General features: G+C 39.6%; 1 protein-coding gene across 1 annotated transcript in view; it reads left to right on the top strand.

The window, feature by feature from the left end:
* agps (alkylglycerone phosphate synthase) overlaps positions 1-20,893 on the top strand; it is a 102,083-nt gene that overhangs the window by 5,832 nt on the left and 75,358 nt on the right. Inside the window, exon 2 of the mRNA XM_061880185.1 lies at positions 17,601-17,690. Coding sequence (XP_061736169.1) covers positions 17,601-17,690 — 90 coding nt within the window. The remainder of the gene's footprint in view (positions 1-17,600; positions 17,691-20,893) is intronic.

Below are 20,893 nucleotides of genomic sequence, written 5' to 3'. Positions count from 1 at the left end.
AAACCATGGTTGCGCTTTTACCCCTGTGTCACAATGATAGGGTTGTATATCGCTTATTTTCTTACGATACATGAGCAGATACCTCTTACCTGTGATCCTGAACCGGGGTGAGGTGAAAGAAATAATTGATAAATATAGTAATTAGATTGTACCAACTTTTGTGACCCGGCAGTTTAAAAGAGAAATTCCGATGAGGTTGATTTGAACTACTGAGGTATTGTGTTATATTAGTAATTTTTTAGGGTGGTTTTTCATTTAACTTCGACTGCTTTGGATCAGTTGGCGGTCATGTGGTCAGTGTGAGCTATTTCGTGTTTGTTTGAGAAATTCCGGTCCTAATGACACTGAGCAAAGACTGTCAAGTATGGCAAACAAAACCTCAAGCATTTGCTTGATTATTGTAGTTTTGAGGGATGTTCCAATTTTCGTGAAAAACTATGCAATGGTCCATTGCAGATGTATGTGTTCTAAGGCCGATGACAAACACCCATCCTGTCAGTGTGGAGCCGCTCCCCTAAAATGATAGTAATCACATCCTTTACAGCAAATATACTGCATTTTTAGTTTAAAAAAAGAAACTAAAATAAATATACTACTGCAGAGTGCAATCATAAAGTGCACACAAATGAAACAATAACCTGACACCAACAACAGACCAACAGAGTCAGATTTTTTGAGAGAAATGGCCGCCTGTCAACTTTTTCCGGCTTCAGAGACGACCGAAAGCAGGTGACTATGTTTCCCCCAGTGCTGGAGACTCTCTCCGAAGTAGCTTTTGTTGCAGGCATGCTCAAATATTTTTTGGCCAGCTTTGACAGTCGTGACTAGACTCACGGATGTTCCTTTCACCAGTCTGGTACTACCAAGGTGAGCAAACTGCAGGTAGGACTGAAGCTCAGAGACTACAACTTGTTTGTGGTAACGAGGATGGCTTAGGCTGGCTCTCCGAGTGATTTTGAAGAAGCTCCCATGGGTGTTCTTCCTCTTGGACAGCACATGGGTGTATCCTCTGCCATGTCTGCGGTCACACCATCATTAGGGATGGTCCCCTCGAAAAGGGCAAGGCAAATATAACGTAAATAACAAGTTTTGTCTAATGAAAATATTTGACATCCACATTTAGAATATGGATACTTGTTATCAAATTTGAATCCACTTTTTTTCTTGAATTTATTATACAAACCCTGTTTCCATATGAGTTGGGAAGTTGTGTTAGATGTAAATATAAACGGAATACAATGATTTGCAAATCCTTTTCAAGCCATATTCAGTTGAATATGCTACAAAGACAACATATGTGATGTTCAAACTCATAAACTTTTTTTTTTTTTGCAAATAATTAATATAGAATTTAATGGCTGAAACGTGCCAAAGTAGTTGGGAAAGGGCATGTTCACCACTGTGTTACATCACCTTTTCTTTGAACAACACTCAATAAACGTTTGGGAACTGATGAAACAATTGTTGAAGCTTTGAAAGTGGAATTCTTTACCATTCTTGCTTGATGTACAGCTTAAGTTGTTCAACAGTCTGGGGTCTTGTTGTCGTATTTTACGCTTCATAATGCGCCACACATTTTCCATGGGAGACATGTCTGGACTCAAGACGGGCCAAGAAAGTACCCGCACTCTTTTACTATGAAGCAACACTGTTGTAACACGTGGCTTGGCATTGTCTTGCTGAAATAAGCAGGGGCGTCCATGATAACATTGCTTGGATGACAACATATGTTGCTCCAAAACCTGTATTGACCATTCAGCATTAATGGTGCCTTCACAGATGTGTAAGTTACCCATGCCTTGGCCACTAATACACCCCCATACCATCACACATGCTGGCTTTTGAACTTTGCGCCTATTACAATCCGGATGGTTATTTTCCTCTTAGTTCCGGAGGACTCCACGTCCACAGTTTCCAAATATAATTTGAAATGTGGACTCGTCAGACCACAGAACACTTTTCCACCTTGCATCAGTCCATCTTAGATGAGCTCGGGGCCAGCGAAGCCGGCAGCGTTCCTGGGTGTTGTTGATAAATGGCTTTTCCTTTGCATAGTAGAGTTATAACTTGTACTTACAGATGTAGCGACCAACTGTAGTTACTGACATAGGTTTTATGAAGTGTTTCCGAGCCCATGTGGTGATATCCTTTACACACAGATGTCGGTTTTTGATAGAGTACCACCTGAGGGTTCAAAGGTCCTTAATATCATCGCTTACGTGCAGTGATTCCTCCAGATTCTCTAAACCTTTTGACGATTTTACGGACTGTACGTGGTAAAATCCCTAAATTCCTCGCAATAGCTCGTCGAGAAATGTTGTTCTAAAACTGTTTGACAATTTGCTTACAAAGTGGTGACCCTCACCCCATCCTCGTCTGTGAATTACTTAGCATTTCATGGAAGCTGCTTTTATACCCAATCATGGCACCCACCTGTTCCCAATTAGCCTGCACACCTGTGAGATGTTCCAAATAAGTGTTTGATGAGCATTCCTCAACTTTATCAGTATTTTTTGCCACCTTTCCCAACTTTTTTGTCACGTGTTGCTGGCATCAAATTCTAAAGTTAATGATTATTTGAAAAAAAAAAAAAAGTTTACCAGTTTGAACATCAAATATGTTGTCTTTGTAGCATATTCAACTGAATATGGCTTGAAAAGGATTTGCAAATTATTGTATTCCGTTTATATTTACATCTAAGGCATTTTCCCAAAACATGGAAACAGGGTTTGTACATTTTGTATCTATCTGCAATTATTATTTACCATTCTTACAGACGCAGCCATTTCGAGACTTAAGTCTAGCCTGGATCGGGGCAACCCTGTCTTCACTATTTATTGTATTGCAGCTTGAATCTTAAATCCACAGCAGAAGGCAGTCCGAGCAGCTCTTATGTGTTCAGATGCTTATATTTGACCTCCAGGGAAGCCAGGATTTTAGTCATAATGGTGTTTGTGAGCTCTCGACCATTATTGTTTACTTTGAGGACGGAGGACCTGAAAGGTTGGAGGACTGGCTTTACAAAGGAAACACTGTTAAACTTCTCACTGGACAGTGTCTCGGCAAACTATGTCAGAGGATGGAGGGATTTGTTGATGACTTCCAAGTTGTCAGTGTCGTGCAATGTTGGGATGAGAAGTCTGGACTTTCTGTCAGAAGACAGGACCTTAAGAGATGGTTCTTTGTTCCTCCAGGACTCTTTCAGTCATCGCCTGCCTTGACCCCAACTTGTGAGGCAAACTGTTCTTTTTGAGCTCCTTTTTATGTCTCCAGCTGGAGGATAAACTGCTCACAAGTTTCTTGCAGACGCCCGATGGACGGTCAATCCCAGGATCCCTCGATGCATTCTCCATTATGAACATGAGGTTTATATAAAACTTTGCACAACTATTTGAAAATAATTTACCGTATTTCCTTGAATTGCCGCCGGGGCGCTAATTAATTTAAAACCTCATCTCACTCCGGCACTTACCAAAGGCATGCGGGAAATTTAGGCCTGCGCTTAAAAATTTGAGTGTGATGTAAGGATACCATCATGAAAAGCACATTTAATAAAATAAATGTTATTATGTTCTTACCTTTACTTATAAATGAAGTCCATGCGCAGCTCCTTCTGATCAAAAGCATCAATAACTTGTTTATAGAAGTCTTCCTTATCTTTCTTCACTTTTAATCCTCTCTGTCTCGATGGAGATCTTCCTTTATCACCTCCTGCTTTGATTGAAAGTCCAGTTTAGAAAACTGTTTTATTTTAGATATGTAATCCTCCATGTTAAAAGTGCAAGCGAGAGAAAAAAAAAAACACACGCTGCTCACTCTTGCTGCTTGTTGTCACTTCTTCTGCAGCCGAGTAGTCGCAAGAAGGATCACTAGCGCCCTCTACCACCAGGAGGCGGGAGTCATTTAATGACTCATATTTGACACACGCAGCTACGGTATATTAATAAAACATAGCTGCTTACTGTTCTTTTTAGCATATTCAATAGCTTGGACCTTAAATCCTACTGAATAGCTCTTAATCTTCTTCCCTTTATGCGATTTTAAATGATTGAAATCAGCCTCCTCCATTTTGAAAATGATGACAGGTGAAGTGTCACTCGTGACGTGAATAGTTTGACCCGGCAGAAATTCTAGACATGCGCTAATAAAAATAATATTTTGCGAAACGAGTTTGACCCGGCGTTAATCCTGAGCTGGCGGTAATGCTAAACATGCGCTAATTATTTTGCGAAACGAGTTTGACGCGGCAGTAATTCTAGGCAGGTGCATACTATATCCGGCGGCAATTCAAGGATATACGGTAATTAGGTAATTATTGTGTGCTTTTTTTTAATTGACATTTTTGTTCATCCTACTCGCCAATTGCAAGTATGATGCATATTAGTCGCTTCTCATTCAAGCTCCAAGAGTTCAATCCCTACAGAATGTATTCACCTGACATCACGTCCGACTCGTTAACAATGCGAGGCTGGAAGTGGTCGGCCAGTGAGGGATTTGGCCTTTCTCCAAGCAAAAATGCCCTATTCTTGCATGGTTTTATACTGTTGGAACCTTTCAAATTGTGAAAAGGATAGACGTTTTTTCAGATTTCTTTGAGAGGTAATCAAGAAGAGCAGAAAAATGTCAAGATTTTACGAAAAAAGACGAGAAAAGTGGCACGTTTTCCAGTCCAAGACGGTACTGTCAAAGAACGCCCAAGTTTGCAATGATCACTTTGTTAAGGTTGGTTTGGTATACTTTTAACTAGGGATGCACCGATTAATCGGTAACCGAATATATTTGGCCGAATCTGGCAAAAAAAGCCACATTCGGCCTTCGGTGGAATGAGTTAAATGCAAGGCCGAATAGTGGCGTGTGACGCAATTTTTTGACGCGGTGACGCAATCAACCAACGTGCAGTGACGTTGTAACCAGGCGGCTTCGGAAAAATGTCAGCAGTGTGGAGATATTTTAAGTGTTGGAAAGTGACAAAAGTATTGCAGTTTGCAACAAATGTTCAGCCAAACTGTCTGGAGGAGGTGCCTCGTGGCCGACGTCTTTCAGAGGACGAATAAGTTTGCGACTGACAGTGCCAAAGCAAACGGAATTTCAAAGAAGGTAATGGAGTTTATGGCTTTGGATGATCAACCGTTTAGTGTTGTGGAGGACTTTGGCTTTCGGAGACTCATGGAGCACATTGAGCTCCGTTACATGATACCGAGCAGACAGTATTTCTCTGATGTTTGCTCTTTACATTGTGTGTGTGCTGTTTACATTATTAGCCTGTTGTGTAGGCTACCTGTATAAGTGTATGAGGTTACAAGCACACACTTAATTGAGATTTAGTGGGGCCTCTGTTTACATTATTAGCCTGTTGTGTAGGCTACCTGTATAAGTGTATGAGGTTACAATGTTGTGTACCTGTATAAGTGTATGAGGTTACAAGCACACACTTATTGAGATTTAGTGGGGCCTCTGTTTACATTATTAGCCTGTTGTGTAGGCTACCTGTATAAGTGTATGAGGTTACAAGCACACACTTATTGAGATTTACTTGAGCCTTCTGTTTACATTATTAGCCTGTTGTGTAGGCTACCTGTATAAGTGTATGAGGTTACAAGCACACACTTAATTGAGATTTACTTGAGCCTTCTGTTTACATTATTAGCATATCTACTGTGGCTAAGCAGACTTTTGCCAATAGGACAATAATTCATTTGTTGTGGGTTAATCCACTTTAATGGACTTTATTTTTTGGGGGAATGCATGTTTTGTTTGAAGGCCTAATATAAATGAAAAACTTTGTGCTTTTTTTGAAAAGCAAAGGCTACTGGAATATTAAAAAAAATGTCAATATTCAATGAAATTGTACTTTATTTAAAAAACATGTCTAAAAATGTATTCTAGGCTATTTATGCAATATAAAATTGTGAAAAACTGCATTCATTATTCGGTATTCAGTATTCGGCCTTCGGCCAAACGTTTAAATTTTATTCGGCTTCGGCCACAAATTTTCATTTCGGTGCATCCCTACTTTTAATTTTTTTTTCCCGTTATAGAATTATCTTTAGATATGTTTAGAGATAGTGGCTTTTTTTCCGATATTCCGATATTGTCCAACTCTTAATTACCATTCCGATATCAACCGATATATACAGTGGTGGAATTAACACATCATTATGCCTAATTTTGTTGTGATGCCCCCAAAATAAATCAACTCAAGTTATGGAAAAAATGCCAACATGGCACTGCCATATTTATTATTGGAGTCACAAAGTGCATTATTTTTTTTAACATGACTCCAAACAGCAGCTTCAAATTTGGGACATGCTCTCCCTGTGAGAGCATTAGGAAGTTTAGGTGGGCGGGGTTGAGGTGAGGGGGGGGTGTATATTGTAGCGTCCCAGAAGAGTTAGTGCTGCAAGGGGGTCTGGGTATCTGTTCTATAGCTTCTCCTTTTTTCCTCCTGACATTTTTCATAAAGTGCAGGTAATTCAACTTTGGAGAAATAATTGCGTGAGGGCATCACTTATGTCTTCACTAGTATTATGGTTAATGATTTTCTGAAGCCTTCATTGCTCACAGTATTAACCGAACACACATGTCTTGGGCGAAACTCCAAAGTTATTGCAGCCGTTATATTTGCCTGTTTCTTCGAGAAGACTGGTTTTGGGGTTGCTCGATGCATTATTGCGGTTACAGTTGTCTGGGTTGTTGCTGGACACGGACAGGTTTTCCATGGACGAGTGTTATCTTTAGCTTAAATGCATTCGTAAAACAAGTTTAACAAGTTTGTCGTGTTCTGTGGTAAAGACACAACTCTGTTTGCATTTAATTTCGTCTTGGGCATCATCAGTTGCTCTAAATCCAAAATTCCTTCAGACAATGGTCGTTGATCCTTTACGGGGCACTAGCTCCTCAACCCCCAAAATCTGCCATTGTACTATGTACACCTTGCGTCTGGTTCCGATATTACCTTCCACTTTTACATTAACTTGAGGCTGGCGTGCTCGGTATGCAGCTTAATGACGCCCTTATCTTATGTTCGGACCCTAGTGGTTTGTGGACTGCTGGTTGTAAATTTGAGTGTTTTTTTAACGGGGCAGAGCCTAATTTTAAAGGTTGATATAGCCGACGATCACCTTTATTTAATTGTGCCGGCCAAAATCGTGATCCCGATTAATATTAGATTAATTGTGCATCCCTAACAGTAACTTATCATTGTATTATGTTCGTATTTCTTGTTCAGCACGTTGCAATACTGCTGCTTGATGCTTAGTGTTTCACTAAAGCTGCATCTGTTTAGCACACAGCTTTAAAACTTGTAGATCATCCTCTTTGAATTCAGGCTCAAAAATGTAAGTTTTTGGATCAACATTTGTCCCAAAGTAGTCATTGTCTTCTATAAATGATGCGATGAGTAGTATGTAAGTAGTGTTGTTGTTGAAGGAAATAGCGAACATTGTGATGCCTAATGTGCTGCCGTATGCTTAAATTGACCAAAATGCGTAAATATTAGGGCTGCGAATCTTTGAGTGTCCCAGGATTCGATTCAATATCGATTCTTGGGGTCACGATTCGATTCAAAATCTTATTTTTTTTAATTCAACACGATTCTCGATTCAAAAACGATTTTTTTCCCGATTTGAAAAGATTCTGTATTCATTCAATACATAGATTTCAGCAGGATCTACCCCAGTCTGCTGACATGCAAGCAGAGTAGTAGATTTTTGTAAAAAGCTTTTTATAATTGTAAAGGACAATGTTTTATTAACTGATTGCAATAATGTAAATTTGTTTTAACTATTAAACGAACCAAAAATATGACTTATTTTATCTTTGTGAAAACATTGGACACAGTGTGTTGTCCAGCTTATGAGATGCCATGCAAGTGTAAGCCACTGTGACACTATTGTTCTTTTGTTTTAGTTTTATAAATGTCTAATGATAATGTCAATGAGGGATTTTTAATCACTGCTATGCTGAAATGATAACTAATATTGATACTGTTGTTGATAATATTCATTTTTGTTTCACTACTTTTGTTTTGTTCTGTGTGGTGTTTGTGTCTCCTCTCAATTGTTCTGTTTATTGCAGTTCTGAGTGTTGCTGGCTCAGGTTTGGTTTTGGAATTGGATTGCATTGTTATGGTATTGCTGTGTAGTAGTTTGTTGGATTGATTTAAAAAAAAAAGAATAAATAAATAAATACATTTTTTGAAAATGAGAATCGATTCTGAATTGCACAACGTGAGAATCGCGATTCAAATTCGAATCGATTTTTTCCGGCACCCCTAGTAAATATTACATGTTAGTAATGTAACCCTAACCCTATTTACTACATTACATATACACTTACAGCATATATATTCCGTAAAACGATGGAGTCTTTTGGATGTTTTTAGAGCGCTTAATAGGCAGAATAGAGCAACTCTAATTGGCTTGATTGTTAGCTGACTTTTGCTAGTGTTTATTTTCGAGTTAGAATGCATAAAAAAGGAAACGTGTTCTTGTCTCACATAAGGATTGTCAATGATAGGCATAATTCCACCAAAAATGCAGTTCCTCTTTCAAGGAGCCATATGTAAGGTTCTGGCCAGAAATGGTACTGCAATTACGGTCAAAATTCTGTAGTTCCATGACTGAGGTTGCCAGATACGCAACCAAATGCAGCTCGATCAACTGGGCTACTCCAGTTGATCGAAATGGCAAGCGACGAGTCCTACGCTGTAGGTTTCTCTTCCACTGCCTCTTACTCGGGGTAGAGGTGCTGGGACTATAATAGCTCAATAGACAAGCGTTTTGTCAATCAAAAATTCTATAACCAACACATTTTACACAGAAATTAGGCTATTTTCAGGAAGAAGTACGTCATGCCTGCGTACGATATCACAACAAATGGCAATTATATGGTCTTTGTCAGTACTATCAGAAAACAAAGAATAAAGCCAACTACAACATATGCTAGCACGGACAGGTTTTCAGTGGACAAGTGTTATCTTTAGCTTGTATGAATTCGTTAACAAGTTTGTCGTGTTCTGTGGTAAAGACACAACTCTGTTTGCATTTTATTTATTTTGGGCATCAGCAGTTGCTCTAAATCCAAAATTCCTTCAGACAAAGGTCTTTGATCCCTTACGGGGCACTAGCTCCTCAACCCCCAAAACCTTGCTTCTGGTTCCGATATTACGTTCCACATTCACATTAACTTGAGGCTGGCGTGAGTTTGCTCGTTATGCAGCTTAATGACGCCCTTATATTTTCTCCGCCCCCTAGTGGCTTGCGGACTGCTAGTTGTAAACTTTAGTGATTTTTTTTTTGAACGGGGCAGAGCCCAATTTTAAAGTAGCCGACAATCACTTTTATTTAATTTTGCCGGCCAAAATCGGGATCCCGATTAAAATTAGATTAAATGTGCATCCCTAACAGTAACTTATCATTGTGTTATGTTCGTAGTTTGTATTTCTTGTTCAGCACGTTGCAATACTTCTGCATGATGCTTAGTGTTTCACTAAAGCTGCATCTGTTTAGCACACAGCTTTAAAACTTGCAGATCATCCTCCTTGAATTCAGGCTCAAAATACAAGGTTTTGGATCAACATTTGTCCTAAAGTAGTCATTGTCTTCCATAAAGTCCGTGATGAGTAATATGTAAGTAGTGTTGTTGAAGAAAAGAGCGAACGTTGTGAGGATGTCTGTAAGTTGGCCAAAATGCGTAAATATTACATGTAATTAATGTTCCATTTACTACATTACATATACACCTACAGCATATATATTCTGTAAAACAATGGAGGCTTTTGGATGTTTTTATAGCGCTTAATAGGCCGAATAGTGCAACACTTATTGGCTTGATTGTTAGCTGACTTTTGCAAGCGTTTATTTTCGAGTTAGAATTAGGGCTGGGCGATATGGCATTTTTTTAATATCTCAATATTTTTAGGCCATATCACGATACACCATATATATCTCCATATTTTGCCTTGGACTTGAATGAACACTTGATACAAATAATCACAGCAGTATGATGATTCTATGTGTCTTCATTAAAACATTCTTCTTCATACTGCATTAATATATGCTACTTTTAAACTTTCATGCAGAGAAGGAAATCACAACTAAGTCAGTTGACCAAAACTTTATTCATTAAAAAGTTATTAAGCAATGGCACAAACATTCATGTCATTTCCAAAACAGAAAGGGCAAGATTGTCAGAGACATTTTGAGTTTCAAATAAAAATGAGCTGCATAATAGGAAATCAAATAGTGTTCGTCCTTCGCTATGCAGTAGGTTACTACGGACGTGAATAAATTCTATTTTTTCATACGGTGTTGATGTGGAAATGTTTGCCTCGGTCTTTTGATGGTGTGGCCGTGTGGCACCGAACGGAGATGTTGACATGCAGTTTCAAGCACTCTTCATTCTCTAGCAGGTGACTTTTCAAATGATACTACTTATTAGCAGTAATGCTACTTTTTATAGCAACGCTTGTGCCCCACACTTGAAAAATTACTGTTGTTTGTTCGAAATATTCCCACTTGAAGCCAACCCACCGCCAGACGATGGACCCCCTGCTGTTTTTCTTGGGAATTACTTCTTCCTTCATTTGCACCTTCTTTCTCTTGTATTACCACTCGCACGGCTCTGCTAGCATCACAGCTAACGTTACCCATGCTGCTACCTCTGTGCTCTGCGAGGGCGTATACTAGGGGTGTAACGGTACGTGTATTTGTATTGAACCGTTTCGGTACGGGGGTTTCTATTCGGTACGAGGGTGTATTGGACGAGTTTGTAAGCTAAAGTCTTAACAAGTTGCTCTGCTTTCTGCCTCTGTCTGAGCAGTGAGCACCCAGCATTGCCCCTCCCACACAACCATCTGATTGGTTACATACAAAGCCAATCAGCAGTGCGTATTCAGAGCGATGTAACAGCCAATCAGCAATGCGTATTCAGAGCGCATGTTGTCAGTGCTCCGGTGTCGAGATGAGCAGATATGTGTTTAGCAGCGGACATCGTACACTCCTCAAATTATAAAAAACATTTCCCAGTCACAACTATTACAAACATCACTATGAGCCTGTTGACCTTCTAGAAACTTCAACTGCAGCTCAGCTCGCTCGCAGTTCTGGCTTGAGGTGAACGCTAATTAGCGTTTAGCGTTACATTAGCTCATTTTGCTCTGTGTGTGTGTATATAATAAAAGTCAACTACAGACTTCCCAAATGCTGTAATAAATGAAGCATGATGAGTTGACTTGAATCTGTTTAATGTTGCACTTTTTATATGTAGAAGAAAGGTTTTGTCATTTTACTTAATCAAAGCAACAACTTGAGGCAGTTTAATGTTGATTAACGTGGGCAGAATTATTATAGTGTTCCCAATGTTAAAAGGATAAAGCCATTGTTTACAAATTTGGTAAATAAATAACCAAAAAATGTATATTTTGTTTTCTTCTTACTGTACCGAAAATGAATTGAACCGTGACCTCTAAACCGAGGTATGTACCGAACCAGAAATTTTTGTGTACCGTTACACCCCTAGCGTATACGTATGTGACGTATGAGGTGACAGTATGTGACGTATGTAAGAAGGTGCGCTTTCTGTCTGTCTGTGAGAAAGAGAGACAGGAAAGCGTGAGAAGAGCCTGTAGTGTAATGCCCGCAGCTAAAAGCAACTGTGTGAGAACGTTTACTCGAATATCACGATATAGTCATTTTCTATATCGCACAGAGACAAACCCGCGATATATCGTGTATATCGATATATCGCCCAGCCCTTGTTAGAATGCACAAAAAAGGAAACGTGTTCTTGTTTCCCATAAGGATTGTGAATGATCAGCATAATTCCCCAAGAAATGCAGTTCCTCTTTCAAGGAGCCACACGTAAGAATTTGGCCAGAAATGGTATTGCAATCACGGTCAAAATTCTGTAGTCTCCCTGACCGAGGTTGTCAGATACGCAAACAAATCCAGCTTGATCGTCTGGTCTACTCCAAGGAACTTCAAATGGCAAGCGACGAGGTATACGCTGTAGATTTCTCTTCCAGTGCCTCTTATTCGGGGTTGAGGTGCTGCGACCATAATAGCTGAATAGACAAGCGTTTTGTCAATAAAAAAATGTATAACCAACACATTTTACACAGAATTAGGCTATTTTCAGGAAGAAGTACGTCATGCCTGCGTACGATATCACAACAAATGGCAATCATATGGTCATTGTCAGGACTATCAGAAAAGGAAGACTAAAACAAACTACAACATATGCTAGCAATGGTTAGGTTATACTGGTGAAAATAAGTGGCGCGTGGTTCGCAGCCTAATGTACGCCCAAAACTAAACAGGAGACATTTTTACTAAGGTATGCCCATAGGCTACTTTGCCAAAAGTTTCTAATTGTCTAATAACTTGGTACATGTAGTCCTCAATGAGGAATTATTTCATCATGTGATTTGGCTGTCTCCACACGTTTCACATTGCCATGACAGTCGTGCTAATATCGGAACCCATTTCCTCAGCGTATCAGCATATTGAGAATGAAACAGGCACTGACACTACCTACATAGGTTTTGGTTGTCGAAAATATAATATTCGATTACACATTGACATATAGGCTAAGGGGGGAAATATATGTTTGTCGATGTGTAATGAACTGGGCTATACGTATGCTCCCATTGACCGGGCTAGCATGCTAAAAGTATTGCAGGAACATACTAGCTTTGTTTGACAAGGTCATAGACTGTATGGGACAATATACCGTATTTCCTTGAATTGCCGCCAGGTATATAGTATGCGCCTGCCTAGAATTACTGCCGGGTCAAACTCGTTTCGCAAAATAATTAGCGCATGCTTAGCATTGCCGCCGGCTCAGGATTAACGCCGGGTCAAACCTGTTTCGCAAAATATTATTTTTATTAACGCATGCCTAGAATTTCCACCGGTTCAAACTCGTTTTGCAAAATAATTAGCATTTGCCTAGAATTTCCGCAGGGTCAAACTCGTCACGTCACGAGTGACACTTCACCTGTCATCATTTTCAAAATGGAGGAAGCTGATTTCAATCATTTGAAATCGCATAAAGGGAAGAAGATTAAGAGCTATTCAGTAGGATTTAAGGTCCAAGCTATTGAATATGCTAAAAAGAACAGTAAGCAGCTATGTTTTATTAATATACCGTAGCTGCGTGTGTCAAATATGACTCATTAAATGACTCCCGCCTCCTGGTGGTAGAGGGCGCTAGTGATCCTTCTTGCGACTACTCGGCTGCAGAAGAAGTGACAACAAGCAGCAAGAGTGAGCAGCGATTGTTTATTTTTTCCTCTCGCTTGCACTTTTAACATGGAGGATTACATATCTAAAATAAAGCAGTTTTCTAAACTGGACTTTTAGTCGAAGCAGGAGGTAATAAAGGAAGATCTCCATCGAGACAGAGAAACTTTTAAAACTGAAGAAAGATAAGGAAGACTTCTATAAACAAGTTATCAATGCTTTTGATCCGAAGGAGCTGCGCGTGGACTTCATTTATAAGTAAAAGTAAGACCATAATAACGTTTTTTTAATTAAAAGTGATTTTCATGATGGTATCCTTACATCACACTCATTTAAAAGCGCAGGCCTAAATTTACCGCATGCCTTTGGTAAGTGCCGGAGTGAGAAGAGGTTTTAAATTCAAGGAAATACGGTAGTTTACACACCAAATGTCCATTTTCATTTACAAGTAATAAAAGGTAAATGCCTTACTTACCGATTAAGGAGGAAATTAGCAAGTTAGGCGTCAGATGAAAAAATCTTCTCCACCTTCAATCGCCTCCATAATTCAAAGGCATGCCCGATACAAAGCCTTGTTTTGTTCCTGGCTTTGTCATGAATAAGTTGAGAATTGTACCGAGGCCTTTTAGATTTACTAAGGTCTGACATGTTTAGTAACTTTACTAGACAAAGATGGGGGTGCGTAACTGGCAGCCTGGATGTAACACACTCACAGACTAGTAAAACGGTGGAGGGCAGGACATGGAAATAAAAACAATAATAAGATTTCGGGGCTGTAAATCCAATTTTGAAGTGAGCATATACCTGAACTACCGTTATCAGTTATGGAGGTATTCGAAAAGATTTATTAATGCCTTTTGACATATCAGGGCCATTTAATGATGGCCCTGATATGTTCCTTGTTCAATCCCCAACCTTCTACCAACCTCGTCACGTCCGTTGTGTCCTTGAGCAGGACACTTCACCCTTGATCTTGATGGTGTGAAAGTGTGTGTGAATGTGGAAATAGTGTCGAAGCGCTTTGAGTTCCTTGAAGGTAGAAAAGCGCTATACAAATAAAACTAATTTACTTGACATGAAAGTTTTACTATTATCAAATGACATTTTTACTGAAGGACGAGGATAAACCCTAAGAGCAAACCAGGAGCAGGCATGCAAGAAGCTTACCTAACCTAAGATAGCTTGAAATAACACCACAAATAAGTGCCTAGCAAACTTGAAGAAGTCTAGGTATTATCAAGTATTAGGACAAGGCTAAACATGTTACACCCTGAAAGCAAGCAGGAACAGGTATGCTAATAGCTAAGGCACTAAGCTATCCTCTCAGCTAGCTAGAAACAACAGAAGAAATAAGTGCTTAGTAAGGTTAAAGAAGTGTAAATGGAACCATGTGACAGCAGAAAGTCAGAAGCTATATTACAAACCCCGTTTCCATATGAGTTGGGAAATTGTGTTAGATGTAAATATAAACAGAATACAATGATTTGCAAATCCTTTTCAAGCCATATTCAGTTGAATATGCTACAAAGACAACATATTTGATGTTCAAACTCATAAACTTGTTTTTTTTTTGCAAATAATAATTAACTTAGAATTTTATGGCTGCAACACGTGCCAAAGTAATTGGGAAAGGACATGTTCACCACTGTGTTACATCACCTTTTCTTTGAACAACACTCAAACATTTGGGAACTGAGGAAACTAATTGTGGAAGCTTTGAAAGTGGAATTCTTTCCCATTCTTGTTTTATGTAGAGCTTCAGCCCTTTAACAGTCCGGGGTCTCCGCTGCCCTATTTTACGCTTCATAATGCACCACACATTTTCCATGGGAGACAGGTCTGGACTGCAGGCGGGCCAGGAAAGTACCCGCACTCTTTTACTACGAAGCCACGCTGTTGTAACACATGGCTTGGTATTGTCTTGCTGAAATAAGCAGGGGCGTCCATGATAACATTGCTTGGATAACAAAATAAGTTGCTCCAAAACCTGTGTGGACCATTCAGCATTAATGGTGCCTTCACAAATGTGTAAGTTACCCATGCCTTGGGCATTAATACACCCCCATACATCCATCCATCCATTTTCTACCACTTATTCCCTTTCGGGGTCGCGGGGGGCGCCATACAATCACAGATAATGGTTTTTGAACTTTGCACCGATAACAATCCAGATGGTTATTTTCTTCTTTGTTCCGGAGGACACCACGTCCACAGTTTCCAAATATAATTTGAAATGTGGACTCGTCAGACCACAGAACACCTTTCCACTTTGCACCAGTCCATCTTAGATGAGCTCGGGCCCAGTGAAGCCAGCGGCATTCCTCTGTGTTGTTGATAAATGGGTTTTGCTTTGCATAGCAGAGTTTTAACTTGCACTTACAGATGTAGCAACCAACTGTAGTCACTGACAGTGGTTTTATGAAGTGTTCCTGAGCCCATGTGGTGATATCCTTTACACACTGATGTCTGTTTTTGATGCAGTACCACCTGAGGAATCAACGGTTCGTAATATCATTGCTCACGTGCAGTGATTTCTCCAGATTCTCTGAACCTTTTGACGACTTTACGGACCATTAGCTGGGTGTATAATGGAGCCCGGAAGAGTCAGGATGCATGGGATTCTGGGTATTTGTTCTGTCGTGTTTATGTTGTGTTACAGTGCGGATGTTCTCCTGAAATGTGTTTGTCATTCTTGTTTGGTGTGGGTTCACAGTGTGGCGCATATTAGCAAGAGTGTTAAAGTTGTTTCAACAGCCACACTCAGTGTAACCTGTATTGCTGTTGAATAAGGATGCCTTGCAGTCTCTTACATGTGTCTGCAATAGCCTCGTCAAACAATACTTTGGGCTGGCAAGCTATTTGTACGAGCTGTAGAGGGCGGTAATTACATCATTGTACGCCCTTATTATTGTTCATCGGGTGAACATTCGAGACAATGATTACTCTGAAATTTGGGAGTCTCCTGGGAAAATTGGGAGGGTTGGCAGGTGTGACGCTGTCAAGCGGCATTCATATAAAACTCGCGGGCCGCACTAACACTACATTTTCATCTTAAGGTGCGGGCCTGGTTTATACATAGTACAAAGCAAAAAAAAACTCTGTACGCAGTATTATTTCATTGTGAATTTCAAAAGAGTTATGTGGATCCCATTGTTTTCTTTACTTTGTGAAACTGGTCAAAATGGCTCTTTGAGTGGTAAAGGTTGCCGACCCCTGCGCTAGAGAATGAAGAATGTTTGAAACTTCCCATGTAAACATCTCCGTTCGGTGCCTCACCGACAAAATGCCAAGGCAACTATTTCCACATCAACACCATATGAAACAAACAGTCAACAACAGAAGGAGATAACGTCTGCAGGAACCTATCACATAGTGAAGGACATCCACTATTGGATTTCCTTTTATGCAGCTCATTTTTATATGACAATTATTGAAATATATTGTTGGACATCATGCAAAGAAGTGCACTTTATTTGTTTTAAAACATTGTAGTGGCTGCGATGAGGTGGCGACTCGTCCAGGGTGTACCTCGCCTTCCGCCCAATTGTAGCTGAGATAGGCACCAGCACCCCCTGCAATCCCAAAGGGAATAAGCGGCAGAAAATGGATGGATGGATATTGTAGTGGTGTTCTGTACAAAAAGTGCACTTTAATTTAGTGTTGTTTCCATAAGTCGTCTTAGTGACATCATGCACAAAAGTGCACTAATAGCTTGTTTTAAAATGTCTCTGACAATCTTGCACTTTCTGTTTTGGAAATGTCATGAATGTTTGTGCCACTGCTTAATAACTGTTTAATAAATGCAGTGTTGCTAAACGGACTTAGTTGTGATTTCCCTCTCTGCATGAAATTTTAAAAGTAGCATATATTAATGCAGTATGAAGAATATTGTTTTGATGTAGACACATAGAATCATCATACTGCTGTGATTATATGCATCAAGTGTTCATTCAAGGCAAAATATGGCGATATATATGGTGTATCGAGACATGGCCTAAAAATATGGAGATATTAAAAAAAAGCCATATCGCCCAGCCCTAATTGCAGTAATCGACTTCTGTCTCTGCTACGAATGGGAAAAGAGGGAATTGACGTATGCCGTAAAGCAAGTCAGCACATTTGCAGTTTTTTGTGTGGCAGGGTTCCTGCCACCCTCTTTTTAAAATGGCTTCCTTCCATTGAAAGCGCTACAGACCCCTCAGGAAATGACAAAGGTGTCTTTTAACTAGTTGTAAATGTATCATGCCAAAAGTTATGCAAATATTTTATGACGATTGAAACGTTACTTTGTTCTGCTTTAAAAGGGAATCAAGATGTTGTAGCTTCACATACCTAATTGTTTTATTTTTATTTCAGGCAGGATATTATGAAATGGAACGGTTGGGGATACAGTGACTCCAGGTTCCTTTTCAACAAGAAAGGTCAAGCAGAATTTACTGGAAAAAGGTAATCATCATTGCTGTACTGGTTCAATGATTGAAACTTTTCATAGTAGATTGCACAGTACAGTACATATTCCGTACAATCGACCACTAAAAGGTAACACCCCAATAAGTTTTTCAACTTGTTTAAGTCCACGTTAATCAATTCATGGCAACAATACAGTAACAAAACCACATCACTCCAAATAACAGTGTGTCTTTCACTTATGTGTTGATCTTCCATAAGCACTCCCATGCTCTTATGTAGCTCTCATCTCTGTAGTGAAGAATTAAAAATGATCTCGATCACAAGTGAACTCAACTTCCTCCCTCTGCACTCACAGTCGCTCCATACTGCTGCCATCCAGTGGCTGGCATGTGTAACTGCTATGAACACCACCCACCAGCCTCAGCCACAGTTGCACATTAACAAATGATTTAGAAAAATGATGCTTGTAATGATTGACATGTCCTGTGGTTGGTGAGAGCGCTCCAAGTTAATTTGACTGTTCTAGAAAAAGATTGACTGTTGTGCGATGTACACTGTCCAAAAAGAAAGCGGAACATATTCTGCTCCACTTGTTTAATCGGGTGGATGATTACCTCTACCACAGGAAAAAAACAATACAGCTTTTAAAAAACATTAATAGAATCAAAGCAAACATTTGTATTGAACATTTCAGTGTTTCAATGTCATACTGAGTGAGAGATGTTGATTGTAGTATTTTTCTGCCAACTACAACCACAAAAATAAAGACTGATTGATTAATTTAAACTTTTATTAGTAGATTGCACAGTACAGTACATATTCCGTACAATTGACCACTAAATGGTAACACCCCAATAAGTTTTTCAACTTGTTTAAGTCGGGGTCCACGTTAATCAATTCATGGTACAAATATATACTATCAGCATAATACAGTCATCACACAGGTTTATCACAGAGTATATACATTGAGTTATTTACATTATTTACAATCTGAGGGTTTGGTTGATATCAGCACTTCAGTCATCAACAATTGAATCATCAGAGAAATGGACATTGAAACAGTGTAGGTGTGACTTAGTAGGATATGTACAGCCAGCAGAGAACATAGTGAGTTCACATAGCATAAGAACAAGTATATACATTAGAAATACATTTGATTATTTACATTTGGTTATTTACCATCTGGGGAGATGGGATGTGAAAGGGGGAGGTTGTTAGTAAAAGGTTGAAGTTGCCTGGAGGTGTTGTTTTAGAGCGGTTTTGAAGGAGGATAGAGATGCACTTACTTTTACACCTGTTGGGAGTGCATTCCACATTGATGTGGCATAGAAGGAGACGTTGTTTGTAATGCAAGCATTATATTATTTATGCTGGTGTCCTTAAAGGGGAACATTATCACAATTTCAAAAAGGTTAAAAACAATAAAAATCAGTTCCCAGTGGCTTGCTGTATTTTTTAAATTTTTTTTCAAAATTTTACCGGTCCCCGAATAGCCCTAAAAAAAACATTTAAAGTGCTTGATTTTGGCTATTTGTGATGCCACTATCCATTTCCCTGTGACGTCACACAGTGCTGCCAATGTAAACAAACAATGGGAATACCACAGCAAGATATAGCGACATTAGCTCGGATTCAGACTCGGATTTCAGCGGTTTAAGCGATTCAACAGATTACGCATGTATTGAAACAGATGGTTGGAGTATGAAAGTATTGAAGAAGAAACTGAAGCTATTGAGCGAATTGCTATTGGCGCTATTCATAGCCATAGCATGGCCGAATAGCTGCGTTAGCATCGCCGGTAAAATGTGCGGACCAAACGATCAGGACTTTCGCATCTCTTGACACTGGAGCAACTTAAATCCGTCGATTGGTAAGTGTTTGTTTCGCATTAAATGTGGGTGGAAGGAAACATAATATAGTTGCAAATGCATCTGCAGGTTATCCATACATCTCTGTGCCATGTCTGCTTTAGCACCGCCGGTAAATAGCATGTTAGCGTCGATTAGCGTAGTATGCTAGCATCGATTAGCTGGCAGTCACACCACGACCAAATATGTCTGATTAGCACATAAGTCAACATCAACAAAACTCACCTTTGTGATTTGGTTGACTTTATCGTTGCAAATGCATCTGCAGGTTATCCATACATCTCTGTGCCATGTCTGTCATCGCCGGTAAAATGTGGAGACACTCTGGTACATTCAATGGGGGTCTGGCGGCAGACACTTTGGCATCTTGGGGCCAGTGGTGCAACTTGAATCCCTCCCTGTTAGTGTTGTTACACCCTCCGACAACACACCCACCAGGCATGATGTCTCCAAGGTTCCAAAAAATAGTCGAAAAAACAGAAAGTAACAGAGCTGAGACCCGGTGTTTGTAATGTGTTGAAAATGAAAATGGCGGCTGTGTTACCTCGGAGACGTCACGTTCTGACGTCATCACCACATGAGCGATAAACAGAAAGGCGTTTAATTCGCCAAAATTCACCCATTTAGAGTTCGGAAATGGGTTAAAAAAATGTATGGTCTTTTTTCTGCACCATCAAGGTATATATTGACGCTTACATAGGTCTGCTGATAATGTTCCCCTTTAAAGAAATGATCGCGGAGTTGTACGCTGCGACCAACGTTCCCTCTAAGGTGCGCACTGCTCACGCGTCCTCTGCCCACAGCAAATTAATGCTGCGCAGAAAATCAAAAATCCAATCCGAACTTTAAACAAAATAAACACATTAAAATGTATTCTGTATGATTTTGCAATGCAACTCTTTAAGTGACAACAAGAGTGGCCCTGATGAATAAAACAATCTTTGTCAACACAGTTCAATTATCGTCTGTCGAGACACTTTACGGACAGGAATTCCATCAATCACTTAATTGAGCAAAACTGTTTGTAACCACACCAAAAACATGCAATAAAACAAATGTATCTATAAAAACTGGTAATTTTCTGCCACACAAACCAGGCTTAAACCAACTTTGTCATCCGTTGTTACAACAGAAGCCGCTCGCTCTCTCACCTGCACCAACACAAGCACTCCTGGCACTTAGCCAGTGTTGCGTTTATGGCCACACAAATCGTCGGACAACCCCAACGCCACGCAATGTGTAAATGCCAGGTTGTAACACTCTGACTCCTCAATCAGATGTGTGCTTATTTTACTGCCATCTATTAAGAATGTTAATCTAAGGCTATTATTCATGAAATATTGTCACTAGATTTTATAAATGCTGATAAAA

This window comes from Nerophis ophidion, linkage group LG19 (assembly GCF_033978795.1).
Source record: "Nerophis ophidion isolate RoL-2023_Sa linkage group LG19, RoL_Noph_v1.0, whole genome shotgun sequence".
In the NCBI taxonomy this organism is placed as follows: Eukaryota; Metazoa; Chordata; class Actinopteri; order Syngnathiformes; family Syngnathidae; genus Nerophis; species Nerophis ophidion.
Note: the sequence above shows the minus strand (reverse complement) of the source record. Positions and strands in the feature narration are given on the sequence as shown.